The sequence below is a fragment of the Benincasa hispida genome, chromosome 1, assembly GCF_027475165.1.
Source record: "Benincasa hispida cultivar pf3 chromosome 1, pf3_genome.v1.1, whole genome shotgun sequence".
Taxonomy (NCBI): Eukaryota; Viridiplantae; Streptophyta; class Magnoliopsida; order Cucurbitales; family Cucurbitaceae; genus Benincasa; species Benincasa hispida.
Window position 1 is genome coordinate 78,436,551 of NC_143478.1, and position 25,847 is coordinate 78,462,397.

Sequence of the window (25,847 nt, forward strand, 5' to 3'; positions counted from 1 at the left end):
ATATTTCGGTTGCTTTCGATTGGTGTTCGTTGGTTTTGATGAAGAGTGTAGCACCGATCAACCAACTGCTCAGTCGGATCGTCAGTTTTATGACTCCGGCAAACTTGGTTGAAAAAATGAAGAAAAAACATAAAAACTAAACAATAAAAGGGAAGATAATAGAAGAACAAAGAATAGAAAGTGCAGAAATAAAAATAAAATAAAAAGAGAGAAGAAGAAAATAGAGATGAAGAATGAATTGAAAAAGAAGAAGATGAGAAAAAAATGCGGGAAGAAAAGTAAGAACTAAGGAGAAGAAGAAGAGAAAAGAACATAAATGAGGAAGAGAGAAGAAAGGAAGAGGGAAAGAAACGTTAAAAAATAATGTAAAAGAGAAAATTTTAAAATAATGTTTTTTTTAAGTACAAAAATCAAAATATATAATATTTTTAATATATGTAATATTCAGTTATATTTATTATTTAATTTTAAAAATAATATTTACTATAAAATATATTTTCGGTCGGAGTCGATCGATTTTAAAGTATTTTCAGTCTGTGTCGATCGATTTTTCATATGATTTTGTTACAAACCGACCCCGACCTTGACAGTCGGCATGGAAAAACCACCTGCTCGCCTTTGATTCAGTCGGTTTCAATCGTTCGATTCGATTTTTCAGCTAGCCATATGCCTTACCAACCATCAAATATATTATAAGTTAACAAGTATGCATTTCTTAAATAAATTTCAAACATTTCTCAATAAAAAAATTCAAATATATTTTTATTCTACAAAAAAGGAACCTTTACTAACGGTCAAATGTATTTGAAGTGAAACGCCGGATTTCAAAATAAGTCCTCAATCTCATTAATTCATTTGAATTTTGAAAAGAAACAAATTCGGCCGTTGTGCTCGTTTCCCTCTTTATAAAACCCTCTCTCATCCTTTCAATTTTTTGACATTATACCTTCGATCCCTGTTTATCTCTGTTTCCATTCTCATTTCTCTCCAATGGCCGATTCTGCCACGGCTGAACTTCCGATTACGGGCGCACCTGCTGGACCCACAAAGAAACCAAGAAACAGCCGGAAGCCTTTGAAGGACAAAAACTCCTCAAAGAAGGTAACACAATCTGAATCCATGGTTACGAAAGTAACACAACAATCGGAAGGGGAGATCCTCTCTCAGAATAAATCTTCGGCTAAGAAACCGAAATCCAAAGCCGCAGCGAAGAAGCAGCCGGCGAAGCAATCCTTCGACAAAGATTTGCATGAAATGCAGGACATGCTTCAACAATTGAGGCTCGATAAGGAGAAGACTGAGGAGCTTTTGAAAGCCAAAGATGAGATGCTTAAACAGAAAGATGAAGAGCTTAAGACGAAAGATAAAGAACAGGAAAAGCTCCAGATCGAATTGAAGAAGTTGCAGAAGTTGAAGGAGTTCAAACCAACTATGGTTCGTTTCTTAATCTCGCGTTTTTCTTTCTGATTCTTTCTTAACTGAGAAGAAATGAAACAAGAAAATGTTACGTTTCTGTTTAATATAGATGGAATAAATTAATATCTCCGAGAGGAGTCTTCGGATCTGTTTAGGGTTTCCATTTCCGATAGTTGAAAATTCTGTTCATTCTTAATCAGAACTTCCCTATGATTCAAATTTTGAAAGATAAGGAACAAGATAAGAAAGAGAAGAAGAAGTATGCGGAAAAGAAGAGGCCGGCTCCACCTTACATCTTATGGTGCAAAGATCAATGGAACGAGGTAGATTAAACTGCCAATAAGTCTTGATTATGATGAAGACTGTTATTAACTGTTAAGTAATGACCTCTGAAATTCACATTTGTGGCTCTTTGTCCTCTGATGCAGATCAAGAAGGAGAATCCAGAGGCAGAGTTTAAGGAAATCTCAAACATTTTGGGGGCTAAATGGAAGAGTGTTTCAGCAGAGGAGAAAAAGCCATATGAGGAGAGGTATCAAGCTGAAAAGGAATCCTATTTGCTAATCACTTCTAAAGAGAAGCGTGAGAGTGAGGCGATGAAGTTGTTAGAAGAAGAGCAGAAGCAGAAGACAGCCATGGAACTGCTTGAGCAATACCTTCAATTCAAAGAGGAAACAGAGAAGGAGAACAAGAAGAAGAAGTAAATACCATATTTTTACTCTGCCTCTGTGTTAACTTAAAACACCTTGGAAATTTTGCAGTGCGTTACTAATGTTTGATAAAATGCCCCTTAGGAAACAGAAAGATCCATTGAAGCCTAAACAACCCATGTCTGCATTCTTTCTCTTTTCAAATGAGAGACGTGCATCTCTTCTAGATGAAAACAAGAATGTTCTAGAGGTTAGATTAACATCTTTTCGAATTGGGATTTCTCTATGTTTGTGTATGGGGGATTTAATTTGCTTTTGTAGTCTAATTTGTCCACTGTTTTTTCCATTTAGGTAGCGAAGATAGCAGGAGAGGAGTGGAAGAACATGACAGAGGAACAGAGAGGACCTTACGAAGAGGTCAGGATTCATAGAATAAATTTGTCCATGAGTTTTCATCCAAGATCAATATTAACTCTTCAACATATGCAGATGGCAAAGAAGAACAAGGAAAAGTATATGCAGGAGATGGAAATTTACAAGCAGAAAAAGGAGGAGGAAGCAGCAATCCTGAAGAAAGAAGAGGAAGAGCAAATGAAGCTTCAGAAACATGAGGCTTTACTATTGCTAAAGAAGAAAGAGAAAACTGAGACAATTATGAAGAAAACAAAGGAGGAGCTCCAGAAGAAGAAGAAGGAAGGGAAGAAGGCTGTTGATCCTAACAAGCCAAAGAAGCCTGCATCCTCTTACATCTTGTTCAGGTTGAAAGACAAAACACCCTCTCTACCAAGAAGAATTGAAATTTGAGAGTTTTATGAACTGAACTTGATTATTGTGTTAATTGCAGCAAAGAAGCAAGGAAAAGTGTAACGGAGGAGAGGCCTGGAGTAAACAACTTCACAGTTAATGCAATGATATCAGTCAAATGGAAGGTTTGGACTTTTGATGCAAATCTTTTGTGTTAGTAATGTAGAAAGAACATCTAAGAATTTGATTTCTGGTTGTGTGTCTGTTCTTGTGATATGATTTGGGGTTAATAGGAACTAAGTGAAGGGGAGCGAAAAATCTGGAATGACAAAGCTGCAGAAGCCATGGAAGCTTACAAGAAGGAAGTAGAGGAATACAACAAAAGTGTTGCTGAAATGAAGGGTGATGATCAATAGGAAATGTGTTAGTAGTTTCCTTCACTGTTCAAGTGTTGTTTGAATAGTTCTAACAATTACTGGATTTTGATTAGTTGCTGCTAATCTTGGTTTTATTTCTTTGTGCTCTATTGATTTCTCAAGAATGTATTGATGAATCTAATGAGAAAGTTCTGACGCTATAACATTTAGTCGTCATCCTAGGGGTAGGCATGTATAGGGATACCTTCTAATGAGAACGGTTTTGTGCTCTTAAATCTTGTCAAGTTGCATCAATTTTTTATTAACCTTAAATTAGTTAATCAAATTCTCGCGTTTAAAAACCTACTAGACAAATGGTTCAATATTTTCAAAATGAGCATAATCTGACCTAACATAATATTTACTATTGTCTTAAAGACAGTATACTTTTTTTTAGAGACAAGTGTGTTCAGTTCAATCTTCTTTTAAGAAGCTAGCAATTAGAGTTTTTATATTTTTTATTTTTGGTTAAAATTTATTAATTTTGGTAAATGTCAGTCAAGAGTAAATTTGTGTGTTATCAAACTTAATTTTGTGTAAAAAACCTTATTTTTTATGATGATTTTTCAAACTAAACCATGAACTTTTTTATTTTTCACTACAATAGTAGGGAAGAACTTAAAATAATTGAGACACTAAAAAATATAGTTTACTATTAGAAACTCCTACTGGAAATTTTTGAAAAGCCTACTATTTGTTTGGACTGAAATAAAATTAATCTAGAGACCAATTTGAAACAAACTTTCAAATTTGGGACCAAAAGTATAATTTTAAAACAAACTTTTAAACTTGGGACCAAAAAGTGTGTAAATGTTTCAAAACAAAACTAAAATAAAACCTAATATTTTTTATAAACCCAAAAAAGGCAAAAACTCAATTTTAAAAAGGAAAATATTTAGGTTGTTTTGGGATTTCGAGACTAAAAGTCGAGGGTTGAGGATTCGACTAATGTAGAGATCAAACGTTGAGAACTCGACAAACAAAGAAAAACTTGGAAACAATACGTAAATTAGGGTTGTCGAGGGTTGAAGATCTCGCTAATTTTGTGACTAGGATCTCGCTCTAGAAGGGAATCTCGCTAATTTTGTATATTAGGTTGTCGAAGGTTGAAATTCTGGCATACATAAGTCGAAACTTCAACCCTCGACAAGGAAGATAAGTGGGTGAAACAGATTGTAAGAGAGAGCGAGATTGTAGGAGAGAGCGAGATTGAAAGTGAGATTGTAGGAGAGAGCGAGATGGAAAGCGAGATTGTAGGAGAGAGCGAGAGCGAGATTGAGTCTGCCACATGGATTAAACGGCCAACCAATCAGCTGACGTGGTCTGCCACATGGAAATTATTTGCTTTCCATAAGTCTAAAAAAATGCATATATATCATCAAGCTGCCCCTGCTCCGATTCCCCTGCACGATTCCCTGCATGCATTGACGTTATCCAATTCCCCTGCTCCGATTCCATGCATTCATTGACTCATTCATGCCTATCTGCCATAGCCTTAATGCCTTTTCAACCACCCTAAACTCGTGGACACTCGACCTACATCCTTTTAAACCACCATCCTCTTCATTTTTCCTCAATCATTCCCTCGATAATTTTTTAAGACTCACTGCCCTTGATTTTTCTCACTCCTCTCCCCTTGATTTGCTCACTGCCCCTTCATAGCTCACTGCCCCCTCACTGCCTTCGAAATCATCTTCCTCTCCTCTCATTTCCATTTCCATTTCTCTTCTTGTATTTCGTTTAATACAAATTATTCTCACACAACTATATTGGTTCATTACTCTACTAAATGTTTATTTTTTAAGAATAATTATAAATTTTATTTTTGTTCTTATATTATTATTTTTTTTATAGATTCTAGTTTTTTTTTTTTTTAATTTTTTGTAATTGTTGTCAGATAACAAATAATAGGAAAAAAGAGAACTACCGTCGAACCTGTGAGTTGAACTTATGATATTTGAAAAGTTTAGTTTATTCTTATGATATTTGATTTATTTAGTATTAACTTTGATGTTTATAGTGTTAAAATATTTAGTTTATTGTTATGTTTAAGAAGTTGATATTTATAGTTTAATACAAAATTATCATGATAGTTAATAAGTTTAGTATAGTTTCAAAAGTTTAATATAGTTTGAAATTTTAGTTTATTCATATGATATTTGATTTCTTTAGTATTAACTTTGATGTTTATAGTGTTAAAATGTTTAGTTTATTGTTATGTTTAAGAAGTTGATATTTATAGTTTTATACAAAATTATTGTGATAGTTAACAAGTTTAGTATAGTTTCAGTTTGAAAATTTTAGTTTATTCATATGAAAATTATTGTTGTTATGTTTATTGTGATAAGTTGATATTTTCTAGTATTAACTTTGAAAATATTGTTTAAAATAGTTTGAAAAATTTTAATTTAATTTAATTTTTTATTTTGTATTAAATTTGAAAAAATAGTTTTAAAAAGTTTACCTCATTTTAATTTGAAAAGTTTAATTTGTTGTTATTTTTAAAAATAGTTATAAAAAGTTTAATTTATTGCTATGTTTGAAAATAGTTATAAAAAGTTTAATTTATTATTATGTTTAAAAAGTTGATGTTCATAAAACTTAAAAAGTTTATATTTATAAACTAAAAAATTTAATATTTTTTAATATACTTCTTATAAAAAGTATAATACAAAAAATTGATGTTTGTCCTTTTTTTTTTTTTAGAAAATGGCAGGCAAATGCTTGACAGTAGAATTATATTTAAACAAATCATTCAAATGGTTGGGATGTTAGTGTAGACAATCTAGAACCATCAGGATCAATAAGATATATGTCATTCCCTATTTCGAATGCACAAGCTATGAACTTGATGTTCTCAATGGCAATGCCAGTGCCAAATGTAGTGCATTTGTATGTAAATGTAAATATGATAGGGGTGGATCCTGATACATCATTTAACCCGTTTGAAGATCCAACTCAATGTATCAATCCTGATTCAGAGTCAGTTGCATTGCCATGTGATAATGAAGATATGGCGGCTAACAACCTGTACAAAGACTTCATAATAGAAACGGATGACGAATTTGAAGAGTTGGATTTCGATGGTCATGAACATGAGATGCTTTCAGATACATTCAATAATTTGAATATGAATGTATTGGATAGCATTCGGGAACATGACCCAATTGTAGCTCCTGTGGACATTGACAATATGCAATTATATAAAGGAATGATTTGTCAAGACAAGAAAATGATACAACACGCGGTCAAATGTTTTGCTATAAAGCGTCACGCACCATACGCGGTTGTTGAATCTACACCGATGATTTGGACAATTCGGTGTAAGAAGTGGGAGGAAGGTTACAAGTGGAGACTTCGTGCAATAAAGAAAAAATCGCATGACTTGTTCGAGATCACTAAGTTGATGAGCAGCATACATGTTTTTATTAGAACTAAGTCAAAGTCACGTGTAATTGGATTCATCAATGATTGCACTGGAGTTTTGTGACGCCGTAAGAGAAAAACCATCTATCAGTGTGGCACAACTACAGTCCAACATCAAATCAAAGTTTGGATATCATGTTCGGTATGGGGGGGAAAAAGAAAATTGTTGGCTAAAGTGTTCGATGATTGGGATGAGCCTTACAAATTATTGCATAGATGGTTATATATGGTTAAGCAGACCAATCCCAGAACACGCGTAGAGTGGAGAGTTAAAGAAATGCTTACTAAAGGTTATGTTATCCTAACTTCTGTATTTTGGGCATTTGGTCCTTGTATAAAAGATTTTAATAAATGTCGACCGATCATTCAGATAAATGGTACACACTTGTACGACAAATATAGAGGAAAACTGTTGATTGCTACATCAGTTGACTCGAACAGCCATCTACTTCCACTTGCGTTTGCCGTTGCTGATGAAGAGTCCGCAGACTCATGGGGATGGTTCCTGAAACACCTAAGAGAAATTGTAACACACGAAGAGGTGTGTTTAATTTCAGATTGACATGCTGGTATAATTGCAGCAGAGAACAATCCAGCAAATGGTTGGACGAGACCAAAATGTCACTATCGTTTCTGCTTACGACATATCGTCAGCAACTTCAATAAAAAGTATAAATTTAATTCATTGAAAAATTATGTTTATCATGCTGGGTGTTAGTTTCAAATTCGAAAGTTCAACAAAGCAATTGAAGATATCAAAAAAATAAATCAGAGTTGTCTGAGTTTTTTTTACATTAGTTTAGAGCAATGGAATCAAGCACATGTTGGAGGATTCAGATATGGGTGGATGATGCAAATCTATCAGAGTGCATAAATGGAGTCCTCAAAGGAGCTCGAATGTTGCCTATAAATGCTCTTGCTCAGATAATATCTTCAAATGCGTGAACTATTTCGAGAAAAGAAGAGAAGAAATAAGGGATGCATTGGAGCGTCAAGATAAATACACCCGGTAATATTATTTTATATATATATATATATATATATTTTATTAACAATTTATTTCAAACATATTTTATAATACTAAAATGGGCTGCACGATCTAATAAACATAAAGTACAATCATACGATTGGTATGAATGTGTGTTTCATGTGAAGACCGGACGTCATAGTCTCAATGCTAAAGGAGGAAACGTTCAAATATTGAGGCTAAACAGGTCCGAGCGGTACTGTTCATGTAACAAGTGGCAAGCATTCGACATTCCATGCTCGCATTTTATGGCCGTTTGCTCACATTTTAACATAAACTACGAAGATTTTATTGAGGACTACTACAAATTGTCAACGTATGCTGAATGTTACTCTCCTCAATTTCAACCTGTACCGCATGAAGATTACTGGATCACGCACCCTAATATGCCCGTCTTACATCCTGATCCATCGTTGTTGAGAAAACCTGGTAGACCGAAAAGTTCACGTTATCACAACGAGATGGATTGGACAGAACCAGCCACTTGACAACGATGTGGATTTTGTAACCAGTTAGGACATAATCGAAGGAAGTGTCCTTCGTTACTAAGACGGGCTCCAGATAGTTAGGGATTGAAAAATAAATAATTTTGTTATTATATATTCATTTTTTTATTATAATTTATTGTATATTCAATTTTTTTATTATAATTTATGGTATATTCAATTTTTTTATTATAATTTATTGTATATTCAATTTTTTTATATAATTTATTGTATATTTAATTTTTTTATAATAATCTATTGTATATTCAATTTTTTTATTGTAATCAATAAAGTTTTATATTATTCTTTATCCTCACACTTTTCTCTACTATTCAATTATAGTCAATTTTAATATTTTTTTTTCAGATCATGGCTTTAAACCCAGGTTGATCCCGATGTTTTGTACGACCAGTAGGGTGGACCTGTTGATCATATGTTGTATGGCGAGATCGTACTACTGGAGAAATATCTTGCAGACGTCGAGAGGCAGTTCTCCAGCGCACTATCCCGCTCCACCCTCGAATACTACCGCTACTGCGTACATCTGGATTCTATGGGGTTGCCATATTAGGATTTATTCAGTTGGACTGGCATCTGATCACAGCCTTGGTCGAGAAATGGAGGTCCGAGATGCATACATTCCATATGTCTGTTGGAGAGTGCACTATCACTCTACAAGACATAGAAGTGTTGTTGGGGTTACCTGTTGACAGTGAGCTGGTCACCGGAGTGATGTACGATGACTAGTTAGAAGTTTGTCAACTGTACCTCGGTACGACTCTACCTGCCAACAAGATTAAAGGATCAAGGTTAAGTTTAATATGGTTAGGAACACAATTTTGTGAGCTCACAGATGATGCAGACGAAGAAACTGTCATAAGATATGCACGAGCATATATACTACAAATGATGGGTGGAAGTCTGTTTTCAGATAAATCAAGTCATTTTGTTCACTTGATGTTTCTGCCACTGTTAGCTAACCTCCATGATGCAGGGCGGTATTCGTGGGGTAGAGCATGCTTGGCATGGTTGTATAGACAACTATGCAAAGCAACAAGACCTGAGGTTCGAGAGATAGTTGGGCCTCTCATACTTTTGCAACTATGGGCTTGGGAGCGATTTCCGACAATGGCTCCACAGCTACATCATGTTAATGACGCTCAGTTAGTTGGACGAGCCTACGGTTCTCGGTATGTTGTTTTAGTTCAATTTAATTTTTATATCACTAATCTAGTTAATTTAAATTCTAAATTATCAATTTAAAAATTTAGGTGGAAAGACAAATTTTGTGTGACTAGGATAGCCACACATGTAGTCAACCATAATAGATACATGTTTGATCTGCTTCAACCTGAAAAGTTACATTACACTAAACCTAATTGATTATTTTATTCACATTTTTATTATATTTGTCTTTAATATTCTCTAATATAATATTTTGTGTTTCAGGTTATTTGGGAGCCGTACAAAATTATTGTGCATATTTTGCCTATTTTTGTACGAATGGTCAAAACATATGGCGGACGATGAGTCCTCTCATATGTTTTCACATTGGTGAGTGGCATCTTTCTGACAGGGTGATGAGACAATTCGATTTTCAGCAAGATGTCCCATCGCCTTGTAATACTGAACCCGTACTGCATGATATTGACTTAAGAACTGGAGATTGGTCCGAAAAAGTTGCACATTTGGTAGTGTGATGGCACTATCGTGCAAGGTTTATTGTAGTGGGGGTTTCTCTTGAACAGTTTGACACAGATGTCACTCCATAATATATTCATTGGTATAATAATATCACAAGACGCTACGTCACTCGTCCGGGAGCAGCTGTGGGTCATCTGGTAAATGAATGAATATTATCTAATTTTTTTTAATTTAAATTTATTTTAAATATTGTCTAATTGTTTTATAATTCACAGAGATCGAACAACAATAAACTCCGTGAGGTTGCAAATGATCCGAACCAGGTTCTTGCTATATGTAGTGACAACCAAAGCTATATGGAGGAAATTCATTACATGTACGATATACCTATTGTTCCTCCACCAGCTCCTAGACGTAGAGGACCTATTTAGGAAGAGGATGAGTTTGATGAGGTTGCACATAATGTGGAAGAGTTGCTCCTATGACGCAGACGCAGAGTCAAACTGATTATGTTAGTTCGATGATGATGATGCCAGCATTTGGTTCAGGACATTATGACTCAAAGGCTGGTCCTTTCGTCTTTATACGTGCATGGACATGGTCGGGGTCTTGGAGAGCATAATGAATATTTATATTATGAAGCGCTTGCAGAGGTACCAGAGCAACATCAAGAAGAACCCGAGCAACCTCAAGTTCGAAGTCGACGATAACAACTAGCTCGAAATCGACGACGTCCGCCTTGTGGGACACATTGATTTTTGTAATTATTTTTATATAAATGAGATATTTAATTTACATTTTTTTTATTTTTATGAGTTATTATTTTTGTTAATTTATTCTTTTTATAGTTTAAATAAAATAAAAAAATATTTTTAGAAATTGTTTTTATAAAATGGAAAATTAAAAAAAAAAAAAAGAAAGAAAGAAAGAAAGAAAGGATTAGAAAGAAGAAGGTGGAATGTGTAATAATTAAAAAGGAAAAAAAAAAAAAAGGAAATTTGTACGGTATTTTCGCTCTCTATCAAAATCTCGCTATTTTGCTCTCGCTCACACTCACGCTCAAAATCTTGCTCTCGCTCTCACTCAAAATCTCGCTCTCTCTCATAATCTCGCTCTCGAATTTGATTGGGAAGTTCAGTGGCAAAAAGAAGGAGATAGGAATTCCAGGGGGACCTTATGAAAATTTAGAAATACGATCTTTTGATAGAGGAAGGTCAAGGTCGAGGGTTCAAAGTTCGACGTACAAATGAAAGGAAGGTCGAGGGTTCAAAATTCGACCTATCTAGGTCGAATTTTCAATTCTCGACTTATTTAAAAAAAAACAACAACAACAATATTTTTACAAATAGTTTGAAAACAACAATATTTTCCTAAATAGTTTCTAAAAGGACAGTATCCTTTTAATTTTTCCATACCAAATTGTCCAAACATTTTGGTCAAATGCTTTTTTTTTCGGATAATATTTTAATTTATTTTTTTTATCAATAAAAACGAGATACATAGGGATAAGTGCAACTAATCTTACATCCAAATATTACTCTTTAAAAAAAAAAAATTAACCATTAAATGGGGTAGACATGAAATAAGGATAAGGTTGAATACCCATTATGTAAAAACAGAGGAAAGAATAAGACTATCCGAGTAGTGGAAAAATGGACAAATATGGTGTAATTTTAACGTTATGCAATTTGGCTATAAAACAAATGTGCTTTTTTTTTTACATGATTTATGCTGGTGCAGTTTTTTAATTTGAAGTTCTAAGCCTATCCGTCACAACATTGAGTTGTATGTACTCTCAACATAAGCCTAACTTGTTTTTCTTTGAATCTTCCATATCACATGTATTCTTTTTCGATGTTCTTTTAATTTTTTTTTTTCTTTTTATATTATTGAGGAATCAAAACTCTTGATATCAACCGAATTTATACAACAAGTTGACAGGCCATTGATCTAGTGTTTGCAAGTGCAAATGATGAATACTTTTATCATTTTGCTTTATCATTATTATCGATTTTATTTATTTATTTTTTTTTTTTTTTACTGCTTTACACTTTACCCATTCAGGTAACTTTATCCAAAAAATAATGCACCAAAAAAACTTCAGAAAGAAAATATAAGTATTTTTTTTCCAGAAAAATATAAATGTTGTTCCTCAGTATTTCTCTCTTTTTTGTGGGACAAATTTTAATGTTTTATGTAACATCCAATTGCTTTATAATATCTAATATATAAAATATAATATTATAATAAATGATTGTATGTATGTATGCCGACATTGAGAGGCATCTCATTCTTTTAAAAGTCAAAAGTTTTGGATCTCTAACCCTTCATACTATATGGTTTCTTAAATTTTTTATATAAAAAAAAATCTAAAATTTATAAATATTTTTTTAGAGTATTATACATAAATAGTTTAATAGGACACCCAAGATTATGTTTTGTTGATTAAACATTCAAAAATTCAACTAAATATAGTTTTATTTTAACGTCCTGAACTGAATAAGTATTCTGAATTTTATTTTAAAATATAATTGAGTATTATTTTTAAATTTGAAAAGAAATATACTCCACAATTTGTCATTTACATAAATTGGTTGCCGACATTCTTATCATCCCAAAATAGGGATTATACACTATACTATCTAAAAAATGTATTACATTTAATGATATTTAAGCGAGGAAGCTTTTAATTTTCTCTTTTGTCATTTTTATTGGATGGTTATATAAAGCTAACATCTTCGTCTAATTCAAGGTTTAAATAACAACTAATTTTTTCAATTCTCAATATTTAACATACAAGTATTTTATAATTTTGAAGATTTAAGGAATTCAAATTGTCAATCTTCGATAATCTGTTTGATGTCATGTTCTGCTTTTATAGCTTTATGTCTATAAATATCAGATAAAGAGGGAGATTTATTGTAATTTATTGTTATGAGTTTATGTAGTTTTTTCTCCATTTAAATTTGTAAATGCACACAAAATTTCTATTGATTATGACATATTGAAGAGAAATCGTATGAAAATAAAAGATGAAGCAGAAAACAACAAATAAAGTAATGGAAAAGAGGCATGAGGATAAATATGTTGGATTTGTGTTTTCATTTGCTTTATTTTTTTTTCCTTCTCTCTTTTATGTTGTTTTAAATTAAAGTTTAAAATTAGGTAGATAATTGAATCAATCTCAATCAAAATAACAATTTTTTTTTAACTTAAAATAATAATAATAATAATAATATTGGTTTAAATTAAGGTTTGAGATTAAGTAGGTAATCAAATCTAACGAAATAAAAAAAAAATTATATATTTTTTTCAATTACTCAATAATTAATGCGTTTTTTAGTAACTAAATAATTGATTATTTCTTGAATATATATTTTTTATCTTTTTTAAGGGTATATGTGGAATACAAATTCAAGCCTTTAATTTAAAAATAAATTATTTGGAAAGAAATTGAAATGTTTGAAATTATATTTAAATAAAAATGAATTTTTTGAAAAGCATGTTACCACGAGTTGATCCAAATGAGAATGTATGGAAACACAACAATTTGCCAACTGGATAAACGACAAACCAAAATTTAAACGAAAAGGAAAAAGAAAAAGAAAAAAGCGGAAAAATGATGTGTTTGACTTATTCCATCTTTAAATATCAGTTGCCAGCTCCAGCACTTTCAATTTTCAGTTTCGCCTCGCTTTCTCCACCGGCCCTGGATTCCACCGTCCGTCGACGGCGACATCTACGATGGTGAATCAGCCTCCGATCAACGACGACCGATTCACCGACGCCGAACGCCAAAACGACGCCGGAGCAACATTCGTCCTCCAATCCAAAGGTAATGCAAACAAGAAGAGATCAATTTTGCGATCGTCTCTGTTTTCACACTTTTTTCGATTCTCTGAAAATTCAAAAATAGCGAGAGTAATTTTATCATAAATCGATGGATTAAGTTTCTTTGAAATTGACGATTAAGCAGGGGAATGGTGGCATGCCGGTTTCCATTTAACGACGGCGATTGTCGGACCGACGATTCTAACGCTGCCGTACGCGTTCAGAGGATTAGGTTGGGGATTAGGGTTTTTCTGCTTGACGATCATGGCGGTTGTGACTTTCTATTCGTACTTCCTCATGTCTAAGGTTCTGGATCACTGCGAGAAAGCCGGGCGCCGCCACATCCGATTCCGGGAACTCGCCGCCGACGTGTTAGGTAACTTTATTTTTATATATATATAATTGGTTTATTCCTCTTCATTTTCCGGCGAATTTCGATTTGCAAAAGGTTTGTTTTAACTATATTAAGAAAAATAGGTTTAGTTTTCTGCTCCGAAATTCTCTGTTTTAGAAACGTAAAATACTCGAAAAAGTTGTAATTCATTAATATTTGTTTTTATATTTACTTCTGGAAAGTGGAAAGTAATGATGCCAAAGTGAAAGGTCCTTATTATATATATATATTATTATAGTATAGACTTGTAGCATAGTGAATTCAATTCGGTAGATATTCTATTTTTTAAAACTTGGGTATAATCGGACTGCACTTATTTTAGTTACTAATCAATATAAATGCGATACTTTGATTTTTTTTAAGAATGGTATTTTTATTTTTTTTATGTGTAAATAAGAGAGATTGTTCTTTGATTTATTAATCTGGTCTCTATATTTTGAAATTTGTCCGTCCTTAGACTATTTTAGTTCATATGTTTCTAATAAATCTTAAATTTTTAAGCTTTTATTGCAAAAATTTCTTAACATAGTTCAAATTTAAAATTTATTAAAAGTATATATATTAAAATTAGATAATTTAAATATTACAAAAATGAACATATAGTACCAAAATAATACTTTTACTTTATATATATAGTTTTTTTTTTTTTTTTTTTTTTTTTTTTTTTTTTTTTTTTTTTTTTTTTTTTGTAATTGACACCTACTCTTTTGAAGTTTCATAGTGGAATTTTCCACTCACACTTTGTTGCACTAACAAAAAAAATTCATTTTCATCATTTTATAATGGAAATCTTTTAAGAAATATGTCACAATGTCATATTTATGACGACATGTTATATTCTTATTTATTTATTTATTTTAGGTGTTGGATATTCATGGTTAGAGTTTTCCCACCTAGATTTTCTTAGTGTAACTTTTAAAAGAAAAAAACACAATAAATACTTATTTTTTTTCTTTAAATTTTTAAATGTTTCTCGTTTTAGAAAATAATTTTGTACACAAAAGAGTCATTTTAATAAAATTTTTCTAAATTTTCTAAATACTTAATTAATCTTTTTTAGAATAATTACTTCATAAAAATTGATTTCTTAAGATTTAGGTAAAATGATTAATAAAATACAACTCTGCGAAGTCCCTCAATAAAAAAGAGCCTGAATCGACATAGGGATATAGTAAAAAGAATTTGAAAATTCAAAAAACTACCAAACTAGATTTTGTAGTATCATTAATTGAGATTAAAATTTGTAACATATATGTTATTTGAAGATTGAATATTAAAGGTATATATTTGGAAATGGTGACATTGGTTTGGTGGGTAAAAAAAAAAAAGAGAGAGAGACATTAATCCACGCGGAAATGCATACTCCATAAGCTTTTGGACTATAGAAACCGCATTTAATACATTAATGATTTGGGGTTGTAAGGTTTCCACTGCTAAATTACTCTTATGCATATTCAAATAATTTTAGAATATAGTTCACAAATGAAATTCACATATTTGTCTCTTTCATATATATACCAGTTTTATTTCACACCTCACCTCATACCATACCTACTATTTATAGCATCTCAAGAGAAAAAAAGGGCCTACTATTTATTAACCTCAATGTCTCCCTTTCTCCAAACATGTACAGAAAATCTAAATCATATATTTTTAGTGTTTTGATAATATTTTCGTGGTTTAAATACTATTTTGATTTATATACTTTTAAGATGTTCAATGTTTTTTTTTTTTTTTTTATGTATTTTCATGTTAAGTCTAATTTGGTATTTGTACTTTTAAAATTAGAGATGTACATTCAATTTGTGGAGACCCACCCTATATGGAGTGGGAGATTCTCGATTACATATGAAATGGGTGGCTAAATGGAGATAGATGGGGATTATATTCCTCAACCTTGATCCCACCTCGATTTTCTGTCTTGCCACACTTTTATACCTACATATGTATATATATATTTTGTGCTTTTAGATCTATAAATGTTAGTAATACTTGAACACTATGCTCTTGTATTGAAATTTTAACTTTTTAAAAATGAAGAGAATTGAACATTTTAATTGTATTTTTGCACATGAAATATTATTATTTTTGTTAGAAAATTAAATATATATATTAAATTGAAATTGTATTGTGAAGGATCAATTTAAACATTGAAAATTTTGAAAAAAAAAAAAAGAAAAAAACTACTTGGTTGAGATTGAATTAATAAAACAAATGAAAAATTTCTCCGGTAGGAAATTTGATCTCCACGAAAATAAACGAAAATTTTCGTGGAGATGGAAATTGAAAAGGGTGCAAGGACATTTCTATTCAAAATGTTTATTTTGGTCTCTATACGTACATAAAGTGATCATTTTTATCTCTATATTTTAAAAGAATATTTTGAAAGTATATGTACTAAATTGAACATTTTTGTAAGAACCCAAACCAAATTGAACCAAGACCGAAAATACAAGAACCAAATTGATATTTAAACCTATAGTTGTATTTAATTTTTTATTTTCTTTTATGATTTAGCCTTTCTATTTGATTTTTTAAAAAAATCAACAGGATTAAATTGAACCATCAACCTTTAGAATAATAATCGATAGTATTACTTAATGTGTTAAACAATCTCTTCACTTTGTTATATAGCATGGTGTTAATATTAATCTCATCAAGTACATTAAATTGAACTTGAGGGCTTAATCATTGTATTTTGAAAAGATAAAGTGTTAAAAATTAAAATTAGAGAAGCATTGCCATGTGAGCTAAAGTAAAGAGACCACTAAGTTAATGATAATAGAATTTTTAATAATAATTTATATGCAAAAGTGGATGATGTTTTGATATCTGAATTCAAATAATCATTTTCTAAAGGTACATATTTGTATGATTTTAATTACGATTAATGTTATTTTGGTAGAATTGATGGTAATTATTTAGGTAATTTTGAAGTACAGGATCTGGATGGATGTTTTACTTTGTAATATTTATTCAAACGGCGATCAATACTGGAGTTGGAATTGGAGCAATTTTACTTGCGGGTCAATGCCTTGAGGTCTCTGTTATCTCTCAATCTCTCCTATTATTTCATCATTAATTTCTTATGGTAATCAAATCAATCTCATTCTTATTTATTTCTTACAAGCTTCACCCACAGATTTTCAAAATATTAATAATTACAATTTTTGCTTTAATCGACAATTAGTGTGAAATGTCGACCCATTAATGAGAACTTGTGCAAGTTTCGTATTGGAGTTTCCTTCTTTTTTTTCTCCCCCACTTTTTGAGTATTTATGAGTTGGGTCCCTCACTTAATTCACACTTAGTCTATATTTCTTTTTAAAGATTTATTAATAAAATATATATATATATATTACCTTTTAAAGATTATAACGTTTTTCCATCTTTTTAAAATAGGTCCAAGATATAAATTAGTCAAATTATTATTACACTCCTATAATTAGGAGATGTTTGGGAAGTTTAATAATAATGTTGTAGTAATTGTATATTATAATAGTTGGAAAGAACAACTATTATCATAATTGGGGCCTCATAATGAAGTGGGCTATAAATGGTTACATTTTTAATTTTGGTTAGAAATTACTTTTAATTCCTAAATTTTCATAAAAGTAACAATTTAATCTCTAAAGTTTTATTTAATCTAACTTTCAATCTTGTAACAATTTAGTTATTGAAGATAGGTACTTTTGAAGTCATGTATTGTAAGATGCTATGTAGCTGAAATGTAAAAGAAGAAAAAGAAAGAAAAATTGATTTGGTTTTGGATGACATGAAATGAACAGATAATATATACGAGCCTTAATCCAAATGGATCGATGAAACTATACGAGTTCATAGCAATAGTAACAGGGGTGATGATCGTTCTATCTCAGCTTCCAAGCTTCCACTCTCTTAGACATGTGAATCTGGGTTCTCTCATTCTCAGTTTGGGCTACACTTTTCTTGTTGTCGCTGCTTGTATCATTGCAGGTATGTCTTAATTTTTTAGTCAAAGTATGCACAAGCTGACATGCATAATATATTATATATACACATTAACTTTTGTTTGATTGATCGATTGATTGAAATTTGAAGGAAGAAGTAAAGAAGCTCCAACAAGGGAATATACATTAGAATCATCACCAAAAGCAAGGGTGTTCAGTGCTTTCACATCCATTTCGATTTTAGCAGCTATTTTTGGGAATGGAATCCTGCCTGAAATCCAAGTAAAATAAGTATATATTTCAATACGTGAGAGGCTAGTTACCTGATTTAACTTAATTGTGAATGAATTGATCTAGATTTAGGAGGGTCCGGTTTGATAACGATTTTAGGGTTTGAACAGGCAACTCTGGCAGCTCCAGCAAGTGGGAAGATGGTGAAAGGGTTAATAATGTGTTATGGTGTGATATTTGTAAGCTTCTACGCAATCGGTGGGTCAGGATATTGGGTGTTTGGAAATAAGGCAACGTCTAATATACTGCAGAGTTTGATGCCGGACAAGGGGCCTTCATTGGCTCCTACTTGGATTCTGGGCCTTGCTGTCATCTTTGTTCTTCTTCAACTCCTCGCCATTGCTCTGGTTAGTCTACTCATCTCTCTCATATTTCTTCTACTATCATCTCCAACTGTCGCTTCCTTATCAAATATTCCAAGAAAAAACTTGTTGCTCCAGTTTTCATTTGCCCAATAGATTTTAAAATGAGATCAGACTTCCTCCATAAAATTTTGTTCGGTATGGAACGATATCCACATCATTTTTTTAAATACTATGTCATCTTTTCGAATCTTATATATCAACTCTTACCTCTTTTCAATTTTTTTTTTTTTTTTTTGTAATATTTCCCAAATCTTATATAAAATCTTGTGTAATCTTGCAAATCTTACACTCAATTTATGTTTTCACTCATTTTCAATTTGATTTCTTGATTATCTAAATGAATTTGCCAATTATCTTTTTAAATTTCTCGTAATATTTGGTAGTGTGATTGTTAAATTTTGGAAAATTTAATAAGATTAAGTAAAAACTGGAAAAATTATGTGAATCTCGATCGTCATCTTAGTCAAGATTCATCAAGAAATTTCAAAAGTTCGATAGTTTGGATATAAATTGAAAAAGTTAACTTTTTATACAAATTTCAGTAGTCAATTTCTGCTGAAAAGCAACGAGAAAAATTATTTTAATGAAATTTTCAAAAAAGAAAAAAAAAAGCGGGTTAGTTTTAAAAAGTGAAACTTGAAAGGTTATTTCTGATATTTTCCAAAAAAAAAAAATGATTTACACCATAGACAAAATTTAAAAAGGAAAAAAAAAAAAAAAAACATCTGAATGTGTCGATATTTTGTATAAAAAATCATTAATAGTGCATTGAAAATGGTTCATACTACTGTCATTCACGGACTGCAATAAAGGAAACATTTAATAAATTTATAGGATTGATGAAATAAAATAATAAACTATTGGAAAAACTCTTGGTATTACAAGAATATCATTCACATTAAAAAATTTCTTTCATAAATATTTTTTTTAATACTAATAAACTCCACACTATTTTTAAGGGAAAAAAAACATGCTCATACAATAAACAATAAATAGAAGTAGTTTGAAAATACTCTATGGTACTTAAAACTTTTCATATTTCTATAGTATTGAATGTTTTCTTATATTACTCAAATGATATGTCAAATATTGAATAGAAGATGTACTACCGTATAATTGTAGGTGTATTCACAAGTGGCATACGAGATAATGGAGAAGCAATCAGCAGATGTAAAGAAAGGAATGTTCTCCAAAAGAAACCTAATTCCAAGGCTCATTCTTCGTACATTATACATGATCATGTGTGGCTTTTTTGCTGCAATGCTTCCTTTCTTTGGTGACATCAGTGCTGTGGTTGGTGCTATTGGTTTCATTCCTCTTGATTTCATCCTGCCAATGCTTCTTTACAACATCACCCACAACCCTCCTAAATCTTCCCTCACCTATTCCACCAATCTCATCATCATCGTCGTCTTCTCCGGAGTCGGTCTCATGGGTGCTTTCTCTTCTATTAGAAAGCTCATTCTCGATGCCCAACAGTTCAAGCTCTTTAGCAATGACGTCGTCGATTGAAACATCTGCGTCTAAGGTATATATGACAACATATTATTATTGTCATTGTTTTGATCAAACTAGGTGTATCTTTACCACCCTTGAAATAGGGTGGGGATTTTTACTACTCTACGAGGAGATGAAATTTGATTGTATCTAAAGTACCAAAGGGAGCATTTGATGATGTGTTGTTGTATAAGGAAAGGGGTAAGAAAGTTAAAATTATGAGGAGTTATATCATTACTGTGGTAATTGAAAAAGAAGGATAATGTAGGTGGCAAAATTTAGTGGGTACAGTAAAAAGCACATATCTTGTTTACCAAGTGGGTGAAAGGGAATGATGTCCATATAGAGAATAATTGTAAATTAGAATTCTTTTTTGATAGTGTGTTTTCGTATATATCTTTTATACTCCTAATGTGACAGGTTTAATGTTTATTCTTGTGGGAAAAAAAAATGGTCAAAACTAAGCTTCCTCTATGGATGAACTAAGAAAACAGGTTCATTAATCGAAACAAGCACCATAAAGAAACTACAATTCACAAGCTAGAAAGACATCTTTTCATATCAAAGAAGATCTATAAAAGAATGTCAAAGATGCTTGTATATATTTATGATAGAATGATATCAACTATGTATAGAGGCTTCGGCGCATAAAAATGAAATTGCTACATATAAACTCGCACACGCTGGATCATCTGATCGAAACTCAACACATTGGACACGAGGGCAACGAATATGAGCCCAATATATAGAAATCATAAATAGCAGTAAATAGAAGTTTCTAACAGACTTGGACCATTATCTATGGGCTACCTTTAATAGAATGGAAATTGTAAAGAATGTCTAAATTGTGGGTTGATTTTGAAAAAAAAAAAGTCTATTATGAATATTAATAATAATAAATAGATGTTCATTGCTTAGTGTCCTAAATTATAGGAAAAAAATGGAGAGAACTAGTAAAAGAGAGGAAGTGATATAAAACTGCAGTACCTTTATTTCATTCCAAATTAGGCCTTATATAGGCTCAAAGTAAACCATAAATAACAAACTAACCACCCAAAACAAATAGCACAAGATTAGCACAAATAAAGTAACCTAAAGACTAGCAACAAGAAACTAAATATAATCAATTCTATTTTTAACACCCTCGCTTAAACTAAAATTATGCAATTTAGTATTTAGTTTAAAGTAGTAGAGGAAACCACCCCAAGTAAGCTTCGAAGATTCACAAATGTTGCTAATTTGAGAGGCTTGGTTAAAATATCTGCTACTTGATCTTCACTTTTACAGTAGCTTAGATTGATAATTCCATCATTTGTAAGATCCCTCAAATAATGGCATCTTACATCAATGTGTTTGTTTCATCCATGTTTGATAGGATTTCTTGAGAGCTTGATTGTTGATGTGTTATCACAATGAATGATAGATGCTTCTTCTTGCTTATAATGCAAATTCCCAAGAATGTTCCTCAACCAAATGGCTTGACATGCACATGATGTTGCTGCTACAAGTTCAGCTTTAGTGGTAGATAATGGCTGTTTCTTGGAAGACCATGAGATAGCTCCTGAACCAAGCATGAAAACATATCCTGAAGTACGCTTTTTATCATTTAAATCTCCTGCATAATCACTATCGCTAAAACCAAAAAGGTTTAGTTTTTCTCCTTTTTGATAAAGTATGCCAAGACCAGGAGTCCCTTTTAAGTAGCGTAAGATTCTTTTGGCAGCAAGGAGATGAAGCTCAGTAGGAGATTCCATAAACCTGCTAATTAAACTTACAACATACATAATATCATGCCTTGTAGCTGTTAAGTACATCAAGCTTCCAACCATTTACTTATAGAGAGTACTGTTGACCTTCTTTCCTTCATGGTCCTTTGTGAGCTTCAAATTGGGTTCAACTGGAGTTGTAGCTGAGTTGCAATTCTCCATTTGAAACCTGTCCAAGATCTCCAATGCATATTTCTTCTGATTGATGAAAATTTCCGCTACTGATTGTATTACCTCAATGCTAAGAAAATAATGCATCATCCCTAGATCTGTCATTTCAAACTCTGCCATCATGGGCTGCTTGAATTCTTCAAACATTATCGAGTCATTTCCTGTGTAAATTAAATCATCCACATACAAACATACTATCAAAATTTTGTTTGGATGTTGGAATTTAATAAAGAGAATATGTTCATATGGACATTTTTCAAATCCAACTTTAATAAAGTAGGTCTCAATTTGACTGTACCAAGCCTTAGGAGCTTACTTCAATCCATACAAAGCCTTCTTCAAGCAATATACCTTTCTTGCATTACTCTGTTGAACATATCTAGGAGGTTGATCTATGTAAACTTCTTCATTCAAGTTGCCATGCAGAAAGGTTGATTTCACATCAATTTGAAGAATTTTTTAATTGCTTTGTGCTGCCAATGCTAACACCATTCGAATCGTATCACGTCTTGCAACCGGAGCGAAAACTTCATTGTAGTCAATGCCAATTTGTTGCTTGTACCCCTTTGCAACAAGACCAACCTTGTATTTGTCTACTTGGCCATCTTTATTCAGCTTCATCTTGTAAACTCATTTAACACCAATGGATTTTTTCCCTCTAGGAAGTTCTGATAGCTCCCAAGTGTTGTTTTTCTCAATCGACTTAATCTCTTCATCCATGGCCTGCTTCCATTTTATATCTTTGACAGCTTTTTCAAAAATTAATAGATCACATTCTGATAATAAAGTATAATGGACAAATGCCTCATTAGAAAGATCACCACTAACCTCATAATCTTCCATCCATGTTGGTCTCCTTCTAACTCGTTGTGATCTTGAAGAACTTGCACATCCTGTTTGAGACTCAATAGCCTCAAGCTCAACTGATTGTTGTACTGGATTTTCAAGTTGAGGTGTCAAAGATTCATCACTGTCTTCAAAATTCACAGGTACTGTTTGTTGCTCTAGAGTATCTTCTATCCAATTCCAAGTATTTGGTTCATCAAATATAACATCTCGGCTAATTACAATTTTACCTGTGATTGGATTGAATAGTTTGTAAGCCTTTGATTGCTCACTAATGCCAAGAAAGACACATTTTTTACCTTTGTCATCTAGCTTCCTTCTCTTCTCGTCAGGAATGTGTGCATATGCAATGCACCCGAACACTTTAAAGTGATCAACTGATAGTTTACGCCCATTCCAAGCTTCTTAAGGATTCATATTTTTCACCAAAAAAAGTCGGACTTCGATTCAAAACATGAACACCTAAATTTACTGCTTCTGGCCAGAATTTCTTTGGAACTCTTCCATTTGCAATCATACTTCGAACCATGTTGAACGGTTTTTTCTTTCAGCAACACCATTTTGTTGAGGTGTGTAGGTTGCTGTCAACTGGTGCTGAATTTCATGTTGAGCATAAAAAATTTCAAATTCTTGTGACATGTATTCTCCTCCACGATCCGTTCGAAGGGTTTTGATTTTTCTCCCAACTTCATTTTCAACAGACTTTTCCTGCAAGAAATAAACCTAAGTTTTTCTAGAAAAATCGTCAATGAAAGAAATAAAATATTTTTTCTTCCCATTTGATACTGGGTTTAATGGGCCATATATGTCAAAATGAATCAACACCAGGGATTTACGTGCTCTCCATGCTTTGCCTTTTGGAAAGCTCTCACGATGTTGTTTGCCAACAACACAATCTTCACATACTTTTGTGGGAGGAAAATTTTTGGGAAGGCCAACCACCATTTACAGAGAAAGGACTTGCAAACCTTTAAAATTCAAGTGGGCATATCGCAAATGCCAAAGCCATGTGGGGTCTTGATCTACATTAGTTTTGAAACATAACTCCAAACCTTCTAGTTTGAGCGGGAACAACCTGTTCGAGTCCATTTCAACACGAGCTATCAATCATCTTCTTGGATCATATATCTCACAGACGCCTTCTTTGATAGTTATGACATAACCCTTCTCTTGTAGTTTTCCAACACTCAGTAAATTGCTTCTCAAATCAGGAATATAAAACATATTTGATATGGTTTCAACATTGCCTTTTTTTATCTTAATTTGAATATTTCTTTTACCCACAACATTACTTTAGAATTATCACCAAATGTCACAGTAGAATGATAGCTTTCATCCAAATGAGAAAAGAGAGACTTGTTACTACACATATGATTGCTACAACTAGTGTCTATATACTATATGTTAGTTCCAAGCTCCTCGTTGTGGTGGCACGTCATAAATAGAGTTTCTTGCTCCTTTTCCTCTATAAAATTGGATTGCTATCCTTTTTCATGGTTGAAGTCGGTTGTGCATTCAGACTTGTAATGACCAAACTTATGGCAACAATAACATTGAATGTTGGACTTATCAAGTCTCGAGTTGTTGTTGGATGTTTGCTTGTGTGGATCATGTCCATCACCTCATCCTCTTCCTTGCCACCTTCCACAACCTCGACCACGTCCTCTATTTGATCCTCTCCCTGCAGAGTTTTCACCATGAGTTGAAGTTTTCAGAGCTTGTTCTTCTGTTGAACCTATATTTGACGTCATTCTCTGCTCATGCACAAGTAAAGAACTTTGTAATTCATCAATTCATAATGTATCAATATCTTTTGATTCCTCAATTGAACAAACCACATATGCAAATTTAGAATCCATCAACCGAAGAATCTTCTCAACCACAGCTATATCTTCAATCTTCTCTCCATGGATACGCATCTTGTTTGCTATAGCCAAGGTCCATGAGAAATACCCATCCACGGACTCAGCTTGCTTCATTTTAAGAATCTCGAACTCTTTGCGAAGAACTTGGAGCTGCTGTCTTTTCACCCTCGTTGTGCCTTGATACTTTTTCTTCATGGAGTCCCAAATTTGTTTGCATGTATCCTTTTGCAAAATGGTCTCCAAGATGGCACGATCAATGGCTTGGAATAAATAATTCTTTGCCTTGAGATCCTTTAATTTTCGTTCCTCTAGCTTCTTTTGGTCAGCTTCTGACAAGACAACTCCAGTAGCTGGTTCATTCGTTTCTGCTTTACAATGGTCCAGTACTCTTTGGACCGTAAGAAATTCTACATCAACATGCTTCAATGATCATAATGACCATCAAATCGGGGAATTTTCGGTTGCACATAGTTGTTTGAAGCCATTGTCTATGCTTGCTAGCTATTGTAGAAGATAAAGGAATGAGAGTTGGTTTAATGGCTAAGAAAAAGATGCCACAACCGGGCTCTGATACCACTGATAGAAAAAAATGAAGAGAACTAATAAAAGAGAGGAAGTGATATAAAACTGCAGTACCTTTATTTCATTCCAAATTAGGCCTTATATAGGCTCAAAGTACACCATAAATAACAAACTAACCACCCAAAACAAATAGCACAAGACTAGCACAAAGAATAGCAACCCTAAAGACTAGCAACAAGAAACTAAATATAATCAATTCTATTTTTAACACTAAAATCATGTGTCTCTCTTCATGTTGTCCATGTGCCTTATAATTGAAAAGGGTGCAAGTTCATATTTGGTGGATCTTAAAATAACATATACATTAGTGAGAATTCAACTTCAAAATTCTACTAATTTACATATTATCCAATTTTATAATTTTAGTTATTTTATGTTATATTTTATTTTATATATTTAATATTATTATATAAATATATTATTATATTATATTTTCTCCATATTCGTGTTCCCGTTGTGCTCCTCAATTTCATAACACGTTATCAGCACGAGCTCCTGTCGA

The 25,847-nt window shown here is 32.3% G+C and overlaps 2 protein-coding genes and 1 pseudogene across 3 annotated transcripts; 2 read left to right on the forward strand and 1 right to left on the reverse strand.

The window, feature by feature from the left end:
- Window positions 1-898: 898 nt before the first annotated feature.
- LOC120073392 (high mobility group B protein 13-like) lies at window positions 899-3,462 on the forward strand. Its single transcript, XM_039026232.2, has 8 exons — window positions 899-1,434; window positions 1,617-1,739; window positions 1,845-2,116; window positions 2,211-2,316; window positions 2,418-2,483; window positions 2,556-2,824; window positions 2,911-2,995; window positions 3,104-3,462. The coding sequence occupies exons 1-8, from the start codon at window positions 991-993 to the stop codon at window positions 3,224-3,226; spliced, it is 1,488 nt and encodes a 495-aa protein (XP_038882160.1). The 5' UTR covers window positions 899-990; the 3' UTR covers window positions 3,227-3,462.
- Window positions 3,463-13,426: 9,964 nt separating this feature from the next.
- Window positions 13,427-20,442, forward strand: LOC120071808 (putative GABA transporter 2). Of its 2 annotated transcripts, none has more exons than XM_039024197.2 (7): window positions 13,427-13,643; window positions 13,785-14,015; window positions 16,976-17,073; window positions 17,822-18,008; window positions 18,114-18,244; window positions 18,364-18,600; window positions 19,741-20,442. In XM_039024197.2, the coding sequence occupies exons 1-7, from the start codon at window positions 13,553-13,555 to the stop codon at window positions 20,128-20,130; spliced, it is 1,365 nt and encodes a 454-aa protein (XP_038880125.1). In that variant the 5' UTR covers window positions 13,427-13,552; the 3' UTR covers window positions 20,131-20,442. The 2 variants fall into 2 exon arrangements, with proteins under 2 accessions (XP_038880125.1, XP_038880133.1); XM_039024205.2 differs by having other exon boundaries at window positions 13,472-13,643; window positions 17,912-18,008.
- A 1,031-nt stretch (window positions 20,443-21,473) lies between these two features.
- Window positions 21,474-21,944, reverse strand: LOC120079059 (secreted RxLR effector protein 161 pseudogene; annotated as a pseudogene).
- Between the last annotated feature and the right edge of the window lie 3,903 nt (window positions 21,945-25,847).

Bases quoted from the DNA above. Each gene is read 5' to 3' on its own strand.
- LOC120073392 (XM_039026232.2), top strand. From the start codon at position 991: ATGGCCGATTCTGCCACGGCTGAACTTCCGATTACGGGCGCACCTGCT. The intron at 1,435-1,616 runs GTTCGTTTCTTA...ATTCTTAATCAG, and splicing joins AGGAGTTCAAACCAACTATG to AACTTCCCTATGATTCAAAT. The intron at 2,317-2,417 runs GTTAGATTAACA...TTTTCCATTTAG, and splicing joins AAAACAAGAATGTTCTAGAG to GTAGCGAAGATAGCAGGAGA.
- LOC120071808 (XM_039024197.2), top strand. From the start codon at position 13,553: ATGGTGAATCAGCCTCCGATCAACGACGACCGATTCACCGACGCCGAA. The intron at 18,245-18,363 runs GTAAAATAAGTA...GGGTTTGAACAG, and splicing joins GAATCCTGCCTGAAATCCAA to GCAACTCTGGCAGCTCCAGC. The intron at 18,601-19,740 runs GTTAGTCTACTC...GTATAATTGTAG, and splicing joins AACTCCTCGCCATTGCTCTG to GTGTATTCACAAGTGGCATA.